Source organism: Benincasa hispida, chromosome 1, assembly GCF_009727055.1.
Source record: "Benincasa hispida cultivar B227 chromosome 1, ASM972705v1, whole genome shotgun sequence".
NCBI lineage: Eukaryota > Viridiplantae > Streptophyta > Magnoliopsida > Cucurbitales > Cucurbitaceae > Benincasa > Benincasa hispida.
In genome coordinates, this window is record NC_052349.1 from 70,244,851 (window position 1) to 70,258,978 (window position 14,128).

The window sequence follows — 14,128 nt, forward strand, 5'->3', positions numbered from 1 at the left end:
TTATCCATGAAAGTAATTATAAGATGAAACAATGCATCATTTTTTTTTTTTTTTTTGCATGCGAGTAACTTCAATGGTAGATTTGTGAAAACATTAAAATAAAAATTATTGTATTATCTATTTTACCATACTAAAATATTAGCCTATTTATTCGATAGTTTAATTACTCTAAGCACAAATTTTCTCTCTTTTGCACTATATAGAAGATATATATTTTTTTAAAATGGTAATATGAAAATGTAAAAATAAAAATTGTTACTTATTTAATTTTTAAAAATATATGATAATTAAAACAAAACTGTAAAATATTAATTTATTAAATGCTAAAAACTTACGATTGAAAAAATAATTAAAATTACAAGATTTAAAAAAAAATCTAATTATGAAATAGTCTACTCGGCGAATAATTTCAAATTGTTCAAGTTTGAGTAAATATTCCAAATTTGTCCATTAAAAAAAAAGGAAAAAAAAGTAAAACCATGCAACATTAGGAAAGGAAGTAATTTGTCCTTGACGAGAGAGGGTTGGGAAAATTGAGGGGACATAGTGGTAATGTAGGAAAGGAAAAATGTTATTGTAAATTCAGTATCGACGAATTTTTTAGTCAGCACAGACAGCTGAAAATCAAATTGTGTTATACTACTTCTTCGATTCTAATTTCTATCACACACAGATTCAATCGAAGTCCAATACTGTGTGCGCCAAATCCATCTGGGTATCCACATCTCCTACAAATCTGCTCAATTATCAACCTTTTTTTCTGCTTTTATTACATACTTCGATGCGGAAATACGCTCGCGTTACCGCTTCACTGATCACCGATCTTCTTCGCAGCCGCTCCCGTCAATCCCCTCGTCTTTTGTCCTCTACCCATATTCTCGATCACCCCTCTTCTTCTTCTTCTCCTTCTTCCTCACCCATGTCCTCTTCCACTCATCCGCTTTCAGTCGCCACCATTAACGATAAGGTATTCTTTTCTTACTGCCCGATTGGGGTTTTTCTTTTGTTTCGCTGATTTGTTCGTTGATTGATGCTATGGAGGATTATTTCTTTATGGGGTTTGGATTTTAGATCGTATTTTGTGTCCTTCTTTCTTCGTTTTGTGCTTGCAGAGCATAACTTCTTTCGTTTCATATCCTCTCAATTGTTTGAGCTTCGGCCTTATTTCTGTTTTGCCTCATTTCCTTTCCCAATAATCTATCATGTCTATCTCTTTCCCGTTTTTTCTTTTTTGTCATTGTCACAATAGTTTTTCTACTTGGGTTTTGTGTGTTGGTCTGTTTTATTGGTTTGTTATAAATCAGTTAATGTTGGGAGTTTGTGGATGTATTGTTGCTATCTCATGATCCAGTTTGGATCCGTACCTGAAATAGTTGCTTTGTGTCACAATCGCACCTTCGTAAGGGTCTCAAGATAAGGGTCTCATCCTCGAACAAGTCAGTCAATCCAAATTTGAATAGCCAATGGTACAATGGGCGTTTCTCACAATCTCTACCCTTGATCTTGATAAAATGTTTTAGAAAACGGGGTTTAGAGAATTTTTTTTTTGTAAACATTTGAAAGCATGATTTGAGCAAAGAAAGATTGCAATAGGATAGAAAGCAATAAGCAACAACAATGACTTTTTAGCATACTACACCGGGTATGAGGATATGATGGTTAGTTTTACCCTATATAATACATTCTGAACAAAAAGACATCTGCTACCCTTGAATATGGAAATGAGTGAGCGGTCATACACTAAGAAAAGTGCTAGAAAGTAAACTAACAAGTAAAATGAAATACGTAGGATGAAAGCATGGTAAAAAGAGGTGGAGATGGACGTGTGGCCATGGGCAACACGCCTTGGGGACAAGCATGACCATGACATTCTCCTTCACTCAATTGGTTGATGTTCTCGTCAATCGACTCTGCTCGAACTTAGCAAATTGTTGAGCAGTTGCCTTGAGGTCTTCTACGTGCTCCTAATGAACTTCTTTGTCTTAGAGGTTTTTCCACCTCTCCAGGAACTCTTCCAAACCTTGTCCTGGTCTTCTAACTTTGTTACTTCTTTCAACAAGTCTCATTGACTTCTTCCTCTGTCGTTTTCTTCATCGTGGCAAGCGGACATGTCACCACACTACATCGCTCATCGGCATGGTCGGGATGATAGGGTTTCAATCTACTTATGTGGATGATAAGATGAATCTCCATCCATGAGGTAATTGCACCTGATAAAAGGGTTTTCTCAACCTTTTCGATGACTTCCACCGATCCTCTCTAGCTGTTCACGAGGCGACGTTCTTTTTGGCCTGGCAATCGAAGCTGTTCTGGGCGCAATCTTACCTGAACTTTGTCCCCTGGTAGGAACTTTCGGCATCTAGGCTTCCTTTTCCTCCTCTTTGGAGGTAGGGACTGGTGTAAACTGTTTGACTCAACAGTGCGACACTTTTTCAAGACATACAAAATGTCTTGAAGGGCTTTCTCTTCCATGGTTTCAATTGACTTGTGGGTAAGGTCCCTCTCCAACTAGAGGACTGAAATCATCTTTATCCCATTTGGTTGTTTGATCCCGACATGCACAATGGTAGGCGTAGTCCCTGTGATCACTAAGCATTTAGCGAGGGGTATCGGTATTACCTTGTGCTTGAGCAAGAATTCCATCTCCAACACCACCTCAAAGTCATCTATTTCAACGATCACAAAATCGGTAGGGCCACTCCAATCCTCCCACTTTATGACCATTTTCTTTACCATTCTTGTAATAGGCAAGGCCGTAGAGTTCACTGCTTTCATTTTTCCTACGCTTCCTTCCCAACGGAGATTCAACTGTCTGGCTTCTGTTTCGAACATAAAATTATGGGTGACTCCGGAGTTGACCATGGTACTCTTGGCCGACCTGTGGTTGACCCAAGCATGTACGTACATCAATCCACCGTTTTGGGGTTCCTTTGTTTCTCCCATATTCCTTTGGAGGGCAACTAAGAATTTTAGGGCCTCAACTCGTGGGGTTTCATCTTCCTCTACTTGTATGTTTTCGTACTCTGTAAGCACAACCTTGCCTTTCGAGTCGGAGGCTAATGAGGCTTGGAAAGCGTTAAAGGTTGCTCGTTTCGGACACTCGCTTGCCTTGTGCTGCCCCTTGCATATATAACAGAATGAGGGCTTGCTATGTATTTCTAGTCTTCCATTGAAGTGGTTTGTCATCCCCATTAGTGTCTCTTCTCCCCCACTATTTCTCGATGGGCTTGAACAGTTGCTCTTACTCCCTCTAGTTGAGGATTTCGAGTGTTGCCTCGTCTATTGAGATTCGTCAGTTAAGTTGAACAATCGTTTGGCCGTTGCGTATGTGGTTGGGAGATCCTGTACTCTCTATTTATATAATTTTGTTTTTGCCCACAGTTTCAAACCTTCGACAAAACAGAAAACTGTCTTTTTCGGATATATCTCCTATGTTCAACATCAACTTGGAAAATTATTTCTCATAGTCCCTAATAGTGCCAGTATGTTTCAATTCTCGTAGCTTATGTCTTGCCAAGATTTCAACATTTTTTGGGGAAGAACTGAGAACGCAACTCCTGTTTCAGTCTTCCCACGTGTCGATGGTGCATCGACCCTCTTGGATGTCCAGGAAACGGGACCTCCACCATAATTTGGCATCCTTTGCTAGATGCATCATCGCCAAAGTGGTCTTTGACTCTTCAGTAGTTGTGTTCGAAGCTTTGAAATACTTCTCCATATCAAAGATAAAATTCTCTAGTGCTTTCGCGTCGTGAGCCCCACAGAAAGGCTTAGGTTTGGGTACTTTCACCTTGTTAAATTGGATTGCACCCCTAGCTAAGGTCTAGTTTCCCACTACCCTCATGGTGAGGTTAACTCTTGCACTGATGTCCGTGATCTTAGTTCGAACAACATCGAGAGTGGCTCGAAAGTCCTTGGATAACTTAGTCACCATCTGAATTATCGCCTTCTGCGGCTATCTAGTCCTTCGACACACTCTTCCACAGGGGCAATGGAGCCCGACGGGCCATCCCCATGCTCAAAATTACTAGTTCTCATAGCCTTTGCTTCTAGGGTCTGACCCTTGTTAACAATTCCTTGACGAGTATCCCGTTCAAACGGCCAGCCATTGTGTTGATTTCATTGGCCTTGCCAGAGATTTCTTGTAACTGAGTTTCTAGGAACCGAACCTGATTGGGGACTTCTATTAGATAGATAGAGCATTTACTCTTCTATTTTGACCAACCGGTCAACATGGGACTTGCCCAACTGTTTCCTAGCGGACATGATCATAGATTCTCAACTTCACGAGTCGACTTGGTTCTAATACCAATTGTCACAATCACACCATCGTAAGGGTCTCAAGGGGATTGTGCGTTTCTTGTTCTCGCCCTCGAACAAGTTAGCCAATCCAAATTTGAATAGTTGATGGAACAATGGGCGTTTCGCACAACCTCTACCTCCGATCATGAGAAAATGTTTTAGAAAATGGGTTTTAGAGAAAAAGGTTTTTGCAAACGTTTGAAAGCATGATTTGAGCAAAGAAAGATTGTAGTAGGCTAGAAAGCAATCAGCAACAACGACTTTATAGCATACGACACCGAGTATGAGGATGTGATAATTAGACCTACCCCCATATAGTGCATTATGAATAAAAAGACATCCACCCTTGCATATGGAAATATGGGCGAGTGGTCATACACTAAGAAAAGTACGTAGAAAGTAAACTAACTAGCAAAATGAAATACATAGGATGAAAACATGGTAAAAAGAGGTGGAGGCAGACATGTGGCCATGGACAAGCATGACCGTGACACTCTGATTTCATTAATTGTTGTGGTGTTTTTTACTATATTATTATTAAGATTTGAAAGTCCCTTTCTGTCTGAATAGATTTTTGTTGATCTTATATAAAAGCCCTTTCAGATTCAGACCCTTAATTCAATTGATGCTCCATCTAATTAGTTTTAGTTTCTGTGCTAAAGTTCGACTATATTTACTCTGATGTTCTTTTCCAGGTGCTTAAATGCGAGTATGCTGTCAGAGGTGAAATCGTCACTCTTGCACAGGTAATTTGGCTGTCTTTATTTGTGTAAGAATACAAGCCTAAGACGATAGAAAACTATTTGGAGCTCGAAAATCTTAAAAGTTAATTTTATCTTTTGTTTTAAAGTGATAATAACTAGTCTCCCTTGCTGATTAGTAAGGAATTGCATTTTCCTCATCTTATTGCATCTTTTCTTGCATTTCTTGTGTAGAAATTACAAGAAGAGTTATTGGCTAAGCCTGGTTCACATCCTTTTGATGAGGTATGGAAATTTCTTTGTTGTCTACTAGTTTACCTTTTGAGTTGGATGTCCATTTAATTGATAAAGAATGTGAAAATATCTCCTTATATGTGTTGAACCACAAATCAGATGTTGTCTAATACAAAGCAGTTGAATTTGATTGAAATAGGCAAGCAATGCTTGCTTTCTATATAATGCACATAACCTCTAGTTAGTGAAATTTTATGATCTTTGACTTTTGGATCTAGGATTTTTTGGCTGCGGGCACCTTATGACACTGAAATATATGGTTATAACAGCATTGGGTTAACGTTGTACTTCAATTTGTTGTTTTTATTTCATATAGATACTCTACTGCAATATTGGAAATCCTCAGTCCCTTGGACAGCAGCCAATAACTTTCTTCCGTGAGGTTTGTTTGCTCTTTTTCACAGTAAGTTTGGTGTTTTATATAATGGATGGAAAAAATTAATTTGTTTCCAATTCTCAGGTTCTTGCATTGTGCGATCATCCTGCTATTTTGGACAGAAGCGAAACACAGGGTTTGTTCAGGTATTGGAAATTTTGTCACCTTTATACAACTACAAGAACTGTTTAGTGGATTTTAGGAAGCTGTTAGACTTTATTAGTATCTTTTTTTTCCCCAAAAGGATGGACAATGCAGGAAAATTAAAATGTGATTTTGTACTCAGTTTTGGAAAATAAGGTTGTACCAGTTTAGAGCCTAATCAGTAATTTTGAAAATACTGAGATGTTACTCGCTCTTCAACAATGTACAAGTGATACTTGGGAGTTTCATGCATAGTAAACATATACTAATCCCCTGTCCACAATAAATCCATGAAAAGTAGCTAATAATTATGAATGATTGTACTTCATCTTTTCTTTTTTTCTTTCCTCGTAAAGAACATGGCATTTGTTTAATTAGTAGCCTTGCACAAAGCTTGAACCCGATTTCCCTTCTCCCTACTCAACTGAATTTTCCCAACTTATTGCAGTACTGATGCCATCTCGAGAGCTTGGCAAATTCTAGATCAAATACCTGGAAGAGCAACTGGTGCATATAGTCACAGCCAGGTCATTATGAAAAATTCATATGAACAGATGGTAAAGTGGTAAGTTGAATGTGGCAACGCTGATGAATCTATTTATTGCTTCACTTTTGACATCAGGGTATCAAGGGTTTGCGTGATACGATTGCTGCTGGAATTGAAGCTCGTGATGGATATCCTGCTGATCCAAATGATATTTTCCTAACAGATGGTGCAAGCCCAGCGGTAACCTCCAATTTCTATCTAGAACAAAGACTATTTTTTCAATCTAAGCTTGATAATGATCCCGGTGTTCTTTCTCTGGCCAGGTCCACATGATGATGCAATTGCTTATAAGATCGGAAGGGGATGGAATTCTTTGTCCAATTCCTCAATATCCTTTGTACTCTGCTTCAATAGCTCTCCATGGTGGCACTCTGGTATTTACAATCTTTGATTCAGTATTTCAAACTAATAAAGTTGGTGGTTGTTTTAATGTGCTAAATCACTCTTAGCTGACCTAAAAACTATGTTTTAGCTTCTAGATCAATTGGCAGGTTGCTTATAATGTTTTTTGCATACAAGTTTGTTCAACTTGTTTGATCACTGTAGGATTTAGAGTTTTATTTGTTTCATTGTAATGTGATGACCATCTGGTGGATGCAGGTCCCATACTATCTCGATGAAGCAGCAGGGTGGGGACTGGAAACTTCTGAGCTTAAGAAACAATTGGAGGATGCCAAGTCCAAGGGTATAAATGTTAGGGCCCTGGTGGTAATAAATCCTGGGAATCCCACAGGACAGGTGCATGTCATGTTGCCACTCCGTATCTTCTGGTTAAAGAAACATGCGTCCCTTGTTGAAAATTTAAAATGTTGTTGGAAAATTCCTGCAGGTTCTTGCTGAGGATAATCAGAGGCAGATTGTGGAATTCTGCAAACAAGAGGGCCTTGTTCTTCTTGCGGATGAGGTTGGTAAAGATGGATATAAGTGATGTGATGATACATTTTGGACCAAAGAATGAGATGATTGATTCTCAACCTGTACAGAATTGATGTATCTTTGTTACTTTCTACAGGTATATCAGGAAAATATTTACGTTCCTGATAAAAAGTTCCACTCTTTTAAGAAGATTTCCCGGTCGATGGGCTATGGAAATGAGGATATCGCGTTGGTGTCATTTCAGTCAGTCTCGAAAGGTATTATTGCATTTCTTTTTTAAATGATTTACCGATGAAGCATGGTTTTGGAGGAATCTTATAGAAATAATCAATTTCAAGTGTTAGAAGCACTTATATACTTATTATATGCATGATATAGGTTACTATGGCGAGTGTGGAAAGAGAGGTGGATACATGGAGGTTACTGGTTTCAGTCCTGAGATAAGGGAACAGATATACAAAGTGGCTTCAGTGAATCTGTGTTCTAATATTTCTGGCCAGATTCTTGCAAGCCTTGTAATGAATCCCCCAAAGGTTACTTTCCTCTTCTTCTAGCCGACATATTTTCTATCTCTTCCATTCTCTTGCATGTGGAGGGACACAATGGGAGTATGGGTGGGTGGGTGGAATAAGGTTTATTTATTTTTCCTCTTCAAGAGTAAGATTTAAACGTCCTGGAATTTTGATAGAAATGTGGATCCATTTACTTTTGGCTTGTTTCGATTTGGATTAGGATTTGAAAGCTTTTGGCTAACTTGACTTTGTATTATGATGTCAAACATTGCTTGCTTTTGCTACTTCATACTAAGAAATTTCTATAATGCAGGTTGGGGATGAATCTTTTGAATCATATTCTGCAGAGAAGGATGGAATACTCTCTTCGCTGGCAAGGCGTGCAAAGGTTAGTAAATTGACGTAGACAATCAATTTTTGGGTTGGTGAAATAGTTTTCTTTTAAGAAAATAGAGTCCGAAACATAGTTTAGGAACATTAACTGAGGCAAAACCTGGGATGCTTTCATACAACCTAGAACGGGGCCTGCGCTGCAACGTCATTTGGTAGTGAACTTAAGCAAAATAAATAAATAGAATCTGCTACATCTAAATGAGAAACCAACTCCTATCTGAGCAAAACACAAAGAAAGGCACGATCAAAGGAGTACAAAACTCAACGTTAACAAGAACAGTGTTCTGTTCCTTTTCAACTGGCATAAACCACATAATTGCAAAGAAACTAGTTTGTCGAAGAACATGGCCCCTCCTTTGAAAGGAAGGGTACCGAACAACTTCATGAGCTTGCAAATTTTCAACCCCTTTGCACATCTGCTAAATTGAAACTTTACCAATGGTACCTCCACACTGAGTCTGTAAAAGGGCAAAAGCTGCAAAACCCCACAATGATTCAGGTCCTCTGTTCTTAGGTTCCTATTTGGGTTTGCTGACATTTCTGTTTGTCTTATAACGGCTATATATATCCTTCCCGTTTAAAGGTGATATGAGTTATGAGTTGCTGATCCACACTTGGCAATGTAGTTAATGAGCTAATTAGAGAAAATGTTTAAACAGGTTTGCTTCCTCACCTGCTGCTCGCTCTTATTTTACTTTTACTTCCTACTGTAGGCACTAGAAGATGCTTTAAACAACTTAGAAGGTGTGGAGTGCAATAAAGCTGAAGGGGCGATGTATCTCTTTCCTCGTATTTACTTGCCCTTGAAGGCAATCAAAGCAGCTGAAGCTGCCAATACAGCTCCTGATACTTTCTATTGTCGTCGCCTCCTTAATGCTACTGGAATTGTCGTCGTGCCAGGTTCTGGTTTCGGTCAGGTTAGTTTCGTTTTTTCTTATGCTGAGCCTGTACAGAGTAAACTACATTCTGCCATGAAACATAGTAGAGGCCTTTGATTCCTATGGCAAATAATTAAGACCATCTTTTGTCTGTTTTCTTTAAGGTTCCTGGTACATGGCATTTTAGATGCACCATACTACCTCAAGAGGACAAGATTCCAGCCATTGTTTCACGTTTGACAGAGTTCCACAAACAATTCATGGAAGAGTTTCGTGACTAAGTTCCCGCTGCAGAACCCATTTTCTAAATTATGAGTTCTATTTTTAGCATGCTGATTTTCCATTATGAACTTGAGACTTCCCAAAATCTCTCTAAATTAATGAATAATAGTGATAGACCGGTTGATTATTTTGTTTACTACCTCAAAAGTTGAAAGAAGGGGAATGAAGGCCAATAAAATATTGTTAAAAACTCAAAGATAGTGACTTCATCCTCCTGCTATTGTCCTTTCAAGAAACAACCATAATAAAAATGAAAAAGAAAAGAAGAGATGTTACAAGTATTTGTTTTGATTATTTTATTTTAGTGAGTGTTATTATGGGTAGGGAAGCAACCACAAGAAGTGGTGTTGCGGCCTAAAGAATAAGAGTGTCTCCAATTTAACTTCTTGACATGTTCTGTGGCTTTCTGAATCTGCTCAGAGTGTTGTTGTCTGGCTGCTTCTCTCCATTCCTCAGCTTTTCTGTGGACTATTGCTAATCTCTTCATCAGCTTCTCCTCTAGATTTGATCTCATCCTTTCTATTTTCACCTGCATTACATTTTCATCCGTTTCTTTCAGTAACCATTGAATTCCTGCTTCTAATTCATTTAAAACATGGGGAATTCAAGCAACAGTTGGTTCGGCTTCGGAGTCCAAATTTTGGTCAAAATCATTAAAGACCAACAGAACTAACAAAATCAATAAAACTCAACCGACAGACTGAATCATGCATTTAAATACAGCTCTAAACAGTAGGTTGGCTTCAATTCTTTATTATAACTCTTGAAGTTTGAATTCTTTCCAGAACAATTATGGAAGACTTCTGCCATAACATTTATGTTCACAAGAGTTTGAAATCTAAACACTTGTGTATTTACAAAGCGCTTATGAAATAAATTTTGATGGTTAAATGGAAAATTTTCAAAGATTAGAAGTATAATTTGAACCAACCTCCTAATTCAGGGATATTATTGATATCTTAAGCTAAAAAAATATTTGAAGGAAACAAAATTTTAGTAAAACAGGTATAAACTAACGAAAAAGAAAAAGAAAAAGAAAAATATTAATATTCTTGCAAGATGGAGATGAGACATTAAAAACCAAACCCTGTTTTTGGGCATTAAAGAGCTCAATTCAAATAAACAAATACCTATTTTTTTCCTGGCTTTTTCAAAATGGGGATTGCTGTTATAAAATTATTTGGAAGAGTGGTTACTATCATCTTGTTATTTTAATGGAAGCATATGCTGATACGAGGGTTACTGAAATCAGGTGAGCACAGAAACAGAGGTGGACTAGTCAAGAAGGTGACTCTGCCTCGACCATGGCGGATGGCTCGAGGAAGAAAACGACGAAACCCAAAACGTGAAAAATCAAACAACTTGTTTAAAAAATAGAATTTTTCGGTAATGGGTCACCTCAAGTTTCTTCGATTGAGCTTCTGCTTTTGCATTTTGCAGGTTCACCCAAGCCTGGATCTTGGCTTCTTCTCTCTGATATCTGGAAAAATAAAATAAATTTATAGTAATCAGATTCAATCTTAATCAATGGTGAAATGTAAAAAAGTCAAAGAAGGTGATAAAAGAAATGTTCTTACCTATTACAGCACTTAGTCTTCTCCTCTTCTTCCCAAGCTGCAGCTCTGGAATCCGATATACTTTTCCGGCATTCATTCCCAGTTTCAAAGTGTCTCAAGCTTTTGGAAATTTCTTCCTCTTCTTCTTCCCTCGAGCTCCAATTTGATGTAACAGAATCGTATTGAGACGGAAGCTGTAGCTTGGCCAAATGGCATTCCTGCAACTGGGAAATGTCGACGGTGGCATTGTCGCCGCCGTCACCGGCTAGACCGAGTGGCCCGGATCTGCTAGCTGGCGTGTTGTGGCGAACAGGGGAAGTGCTTTTGAATGGCGTTGGGCACCTTGAGGTAGTGGAACTGCCAAGAGGAGTCATCTCTGTTCCAATGTCTCTGTGTTGAACCTCAATGATGGCGCCTGCAACTTTCATCTTGTTAATGGGAGAATTGTTGAACAGAAAGCCTTCTTTCGTTGGCAAAATTGGCTCTACATTGTCCATAAACTTATCTGTATGAATCAAATTTAGAGTTAGAAGAAACCATCAAAGTTCACATGCAGGTCCAAACACCAAAGGACAAAGTTTAACTGAAAAGGCTTGAAGTTGGGGGACCAAGTTTTTTAAACAATCTACAGGAAAAACGTTGAAAAAGTACAACAATAATTTAGAAAGAAAAAGGGTCTTGAGTAAAGCTGAATTTTTTTTTTAAGTAGAAGAGGAAAGTTTGTACCTTTTAGGTGTAAATCAGAAACTCCATTGAAAGCTCTTAATGGGTTACTGTTATTTTGAACTAAAGTTGCAGATTCAAGAAAGTTAGAAACTGGTTTGGAAACCTTTTCTTCTGTAACTCGAGATTTCTCAGCAAAGACATCTGTTTGGGGCTTAAAGTTATCACATTGCTTTAATATCTTTGTTGGTTCTGATGGTTTCAATGTGTGGGCAGGGGAGTCATTGCAAGGGCTACAAACAAGCCACTTCTCTGCTTCGTCCCACTTTGAAGGGACATTCTTCCTTGAAAGATTTCTAACACTAAACCCAAACACAGGTCTTCCAGGAGTTGAAGGAGAATCTGTAACTCGTCTTTGGGTCACTGAGTTAACTCCATCTCTCCTTCTCTGAGTTGAAACAGAGCAGGTGACATTGTTTGCCATTGGTAACGACTTGACAAACTCTGAAGTTTCTTTGAGGTTAAGCTTGCAAAGTGGATCATGGAAGGTATCTGCAAAAGGGTTATCCTTGGTTTTACCATAGAAGCTTCTCCTGCCTTCCAATGGCGGTTCCTGAATCAAGAAAGCCAACAAGCCATCATCATCAAGAGTTTTAAAAGAAGTAGATACATAACAAAAAACTAAAAACTAAAAACAGGAATAAGATTGTGTGATCATTTACCACATTTGATTCAAATAAGGGAGGAGGGGACTGAAAGTATTTGGGAGTGGTGAGATCCATTGCTTTCAAAAACATAAAGTGAACAGAAAGCAATGAAGATGATGATGAAGTCTCTTTCTGGTTGTTAAAGAAAAGGTTCACTCCTTTTCTTCTTCTCAATCTCCATCTTGATCATATAGATATAAAAGCACCGTGGGTTAAGAAAGTGACTGTGTTTGCAGTCAAACAGACTCCTCACTGTCCCAACCCAAAAGCATTGACTACTTGGAATAATGGGTAAAATTAAAATGCAGCTACTCACATGGGGTAGCCTGCAAAAGCCAAGCTTAGCCAAGCCATGCTTCTCTCTATATCTATATACCTATATATATATGTATGTACGTCTAGAAGTATATACTCAAAATTCAAAATGTTAAAAGAGAATTAGGCTGAAAATGAAGGCAGCATGAGATGAAGAAGGAGACGAAACAGTACTTCCTCAAAAGGAGAGGGAGCGATGGGGGAAGGGGGTCTCGTGAATCATAAATTTTGAAACTTGAAGAAAAGGTAAAATAAATAAATCAATGGGTTCTGCCTTTTGTTATTTTGTATTCTTTTTAGGAAGCTTCTTATGAGTTATAGATGGGATTTGTTTAAAGTTTTGAAGGGAAGGGAAGGGAGTAGGGTGTTTAGTTTTTAGGCAAAAGCTGGTTTTGTCCTGTTTTTTATTTACACAATAGTCATAAGCAAAAGCATAGCACTTTTGTTTTGTATCTTCTCTCTGTTCCCAAAGATGCCAAGCTACACCCGACAAGATTTGTGGTCACAAAAATTATTCTGACATTTGTTATTTAACACAAACAAGCTCATTTTCTACCTTTCAAATTCTTTAGACCATCATTCTTCTCTCAGCTGATTGATTGCCTAACAAAATAATACTCTAGTCTATACTCCCTACTCTCTTCCATTCTCAAATTTTTAGGCAGGGATGAAATCAAATGGTGTCAAGCCCAAACCAACCATCAAAATATCAATCGATACAAACCAACCATCAAAATATCAATCGATACAACTGTATATTTGTACATTAGAATGTTCAATGTTGATATTAAATATCAATAGATATCTTTTTATAAATACCTATAAGAAATATTGTCTATTAGTTTCTGTTTGAAGATTGTTGAGGGTTGTCCCAAGCATGGTTCAAAGCCCATGAACGGGCCCAAACTCAAGGGAAATCAGGAGATGCCATGAGAGAATGCGCACCCCAAAAAGGAAATATCAGAGCCTTGAGTTATGAGTCAATCAGTCGAGTCGATAAACATATAATATAACTGAAAATAACAGAGTTGCACTCGGTTTGGCACCTTGCAACCTTGAGCATCATAAACAACCATGATATTGCCAAAGTTACTTGTAACCATAGGTGACTATTAGATGAAGAGCGTTATAAATAGTCGTGATTGATGACCCCAAAGGAAAAAGAGTAAGTAATCTCCAAAAGAAAACTCTGACCTTACTTTTATATGCTTACTAAATTAGGCATCAGAGTGTGGTAGGCTTGACACCACACCAGCGCAAGGGTCTTGCACGTAGGTCGACTTGAAAAGCGAGACCAAACCAAGAGAAGCGAGCTAAAGGTCAAGACCATGAGAAGCCTATGACGAACACGTGCAAGATCTTAACTCAAATAAAGATATACAATAACAACAAGATATATAACTTAGTTGGAAAGTAAAAACAACTTAATTTACATGAATTTTATATCTTTTTTTTATTTACAGAAATATTCGTCAATATTGATTTTTTATTGATAGATCCATCAATATATCTAGAAAGTTGAAAACCTAATATTGATATCAACATGGACACATTTTGATTTGGAGTAGAACGAAGTTGTCAA

At 38.0% G+C, this 14,128-nt stretch overlaps 2 protein-coding genes across 2 annotated transcripts; one reads left to right on the forward strand and one right to left on the reverse strand.

The window, feature by feature from the left end:
• Positions 1-537: 537 nt before the first annotated feature.
• On the forward strand, positions 538-9,586 carry LOC120085829 (alanine aminotransferase 2-like). The gene is made up of 15 exons (XM_039042044.1): positions 538-967; positions 4,998-5,048; positions 5,238-5,288; positions 5,614-5,679; positions 5,758-5,819; positions 6,266-6,344; positions 6,440-6,544; positions 6,628-6,738; positions 6,965-7,102; positions 7,194-7,268; positions 7,377-7,497; positions 7,619-7,773; positions 8,066-8,140; positions 8,859-9,062; positions 9,188-9,586. The coding sequence occupies exons 1-15, from the start codon at positions 782-784 to the stop codon at positions 9,302-9,304; spliced, it is 1,596 nt and encodes a 531-aa protein (XP_038897972.1). The 5' UTR covers positions 538-781; the 3' UTR covers positions 9,305-9,586.
• On the reverse strand, positions 9,432-12,845 carry LOC120085836. Its single transcript, XM_039042054.1, has 5 exons — positions 12,247-12,845; positions 11,588-12,137; positions 10,883-11,366; positions 10,704-10,785; positions 9,432-9,834 (listed from the first exon to the last, which is right to left on the reverse strand). The coding sequence occupies exons 1-5, from the start codon at positions 12,319-12,321 to the stop codon at positions 9,607-9,609; spliced, it is 1,419 nt and encodes a 472-aa protein (XP_038897982.1). The 5' UTR covers positions 12,322-12,845; the 3' UTR covers positions 9,432-9,606.
• Positions 12,846-14,128: the final 1,283 nt, after the last annotated feature.

Coding starts and splice junctions, on each gene's coding strand:
- LOC120085829 (XM_039042044.1), top strand. CDS start 782: ATGCGGAAATACGCTCGCGTTACCGCTTCACTGATCACCGATCTTCTT. Junction 5,049..5,237: donor AAATCGTCACTCTTGCACAG/GTAATTTGGCTG, acceptor TTTCTTGTGTAG/AAATTACAAGAAGAGTTATT. Junction 6,545..6,627: donor CAGATGGTGCAAGCCCAGCG/GTAACCTCCAAT, acceptor TTCTCTGGCCAG/GTCCACATGATGATGCAATT.
- LOC120085836 (XM_039042054.1), bottom strand. CDS start 12,321: ATGTTTTTGAAAGCAATGGATCTCACCACTCCCAAATACTTTCAGTCC. Junction 12,138..12,246: donor CCTTATTTGAATCAAATGTG/GTAAATGATCAC, acceptor TTCTTGATTCAG/GAACCGCCATTGGAAGGCAG. Junction 9,835..10,703: donor CTCAATCGAAGAAACTTGAG/GTGACCCATTAC, acceptor AATGTAATGCAG/GTGAAAATAGAAAGGATGAG.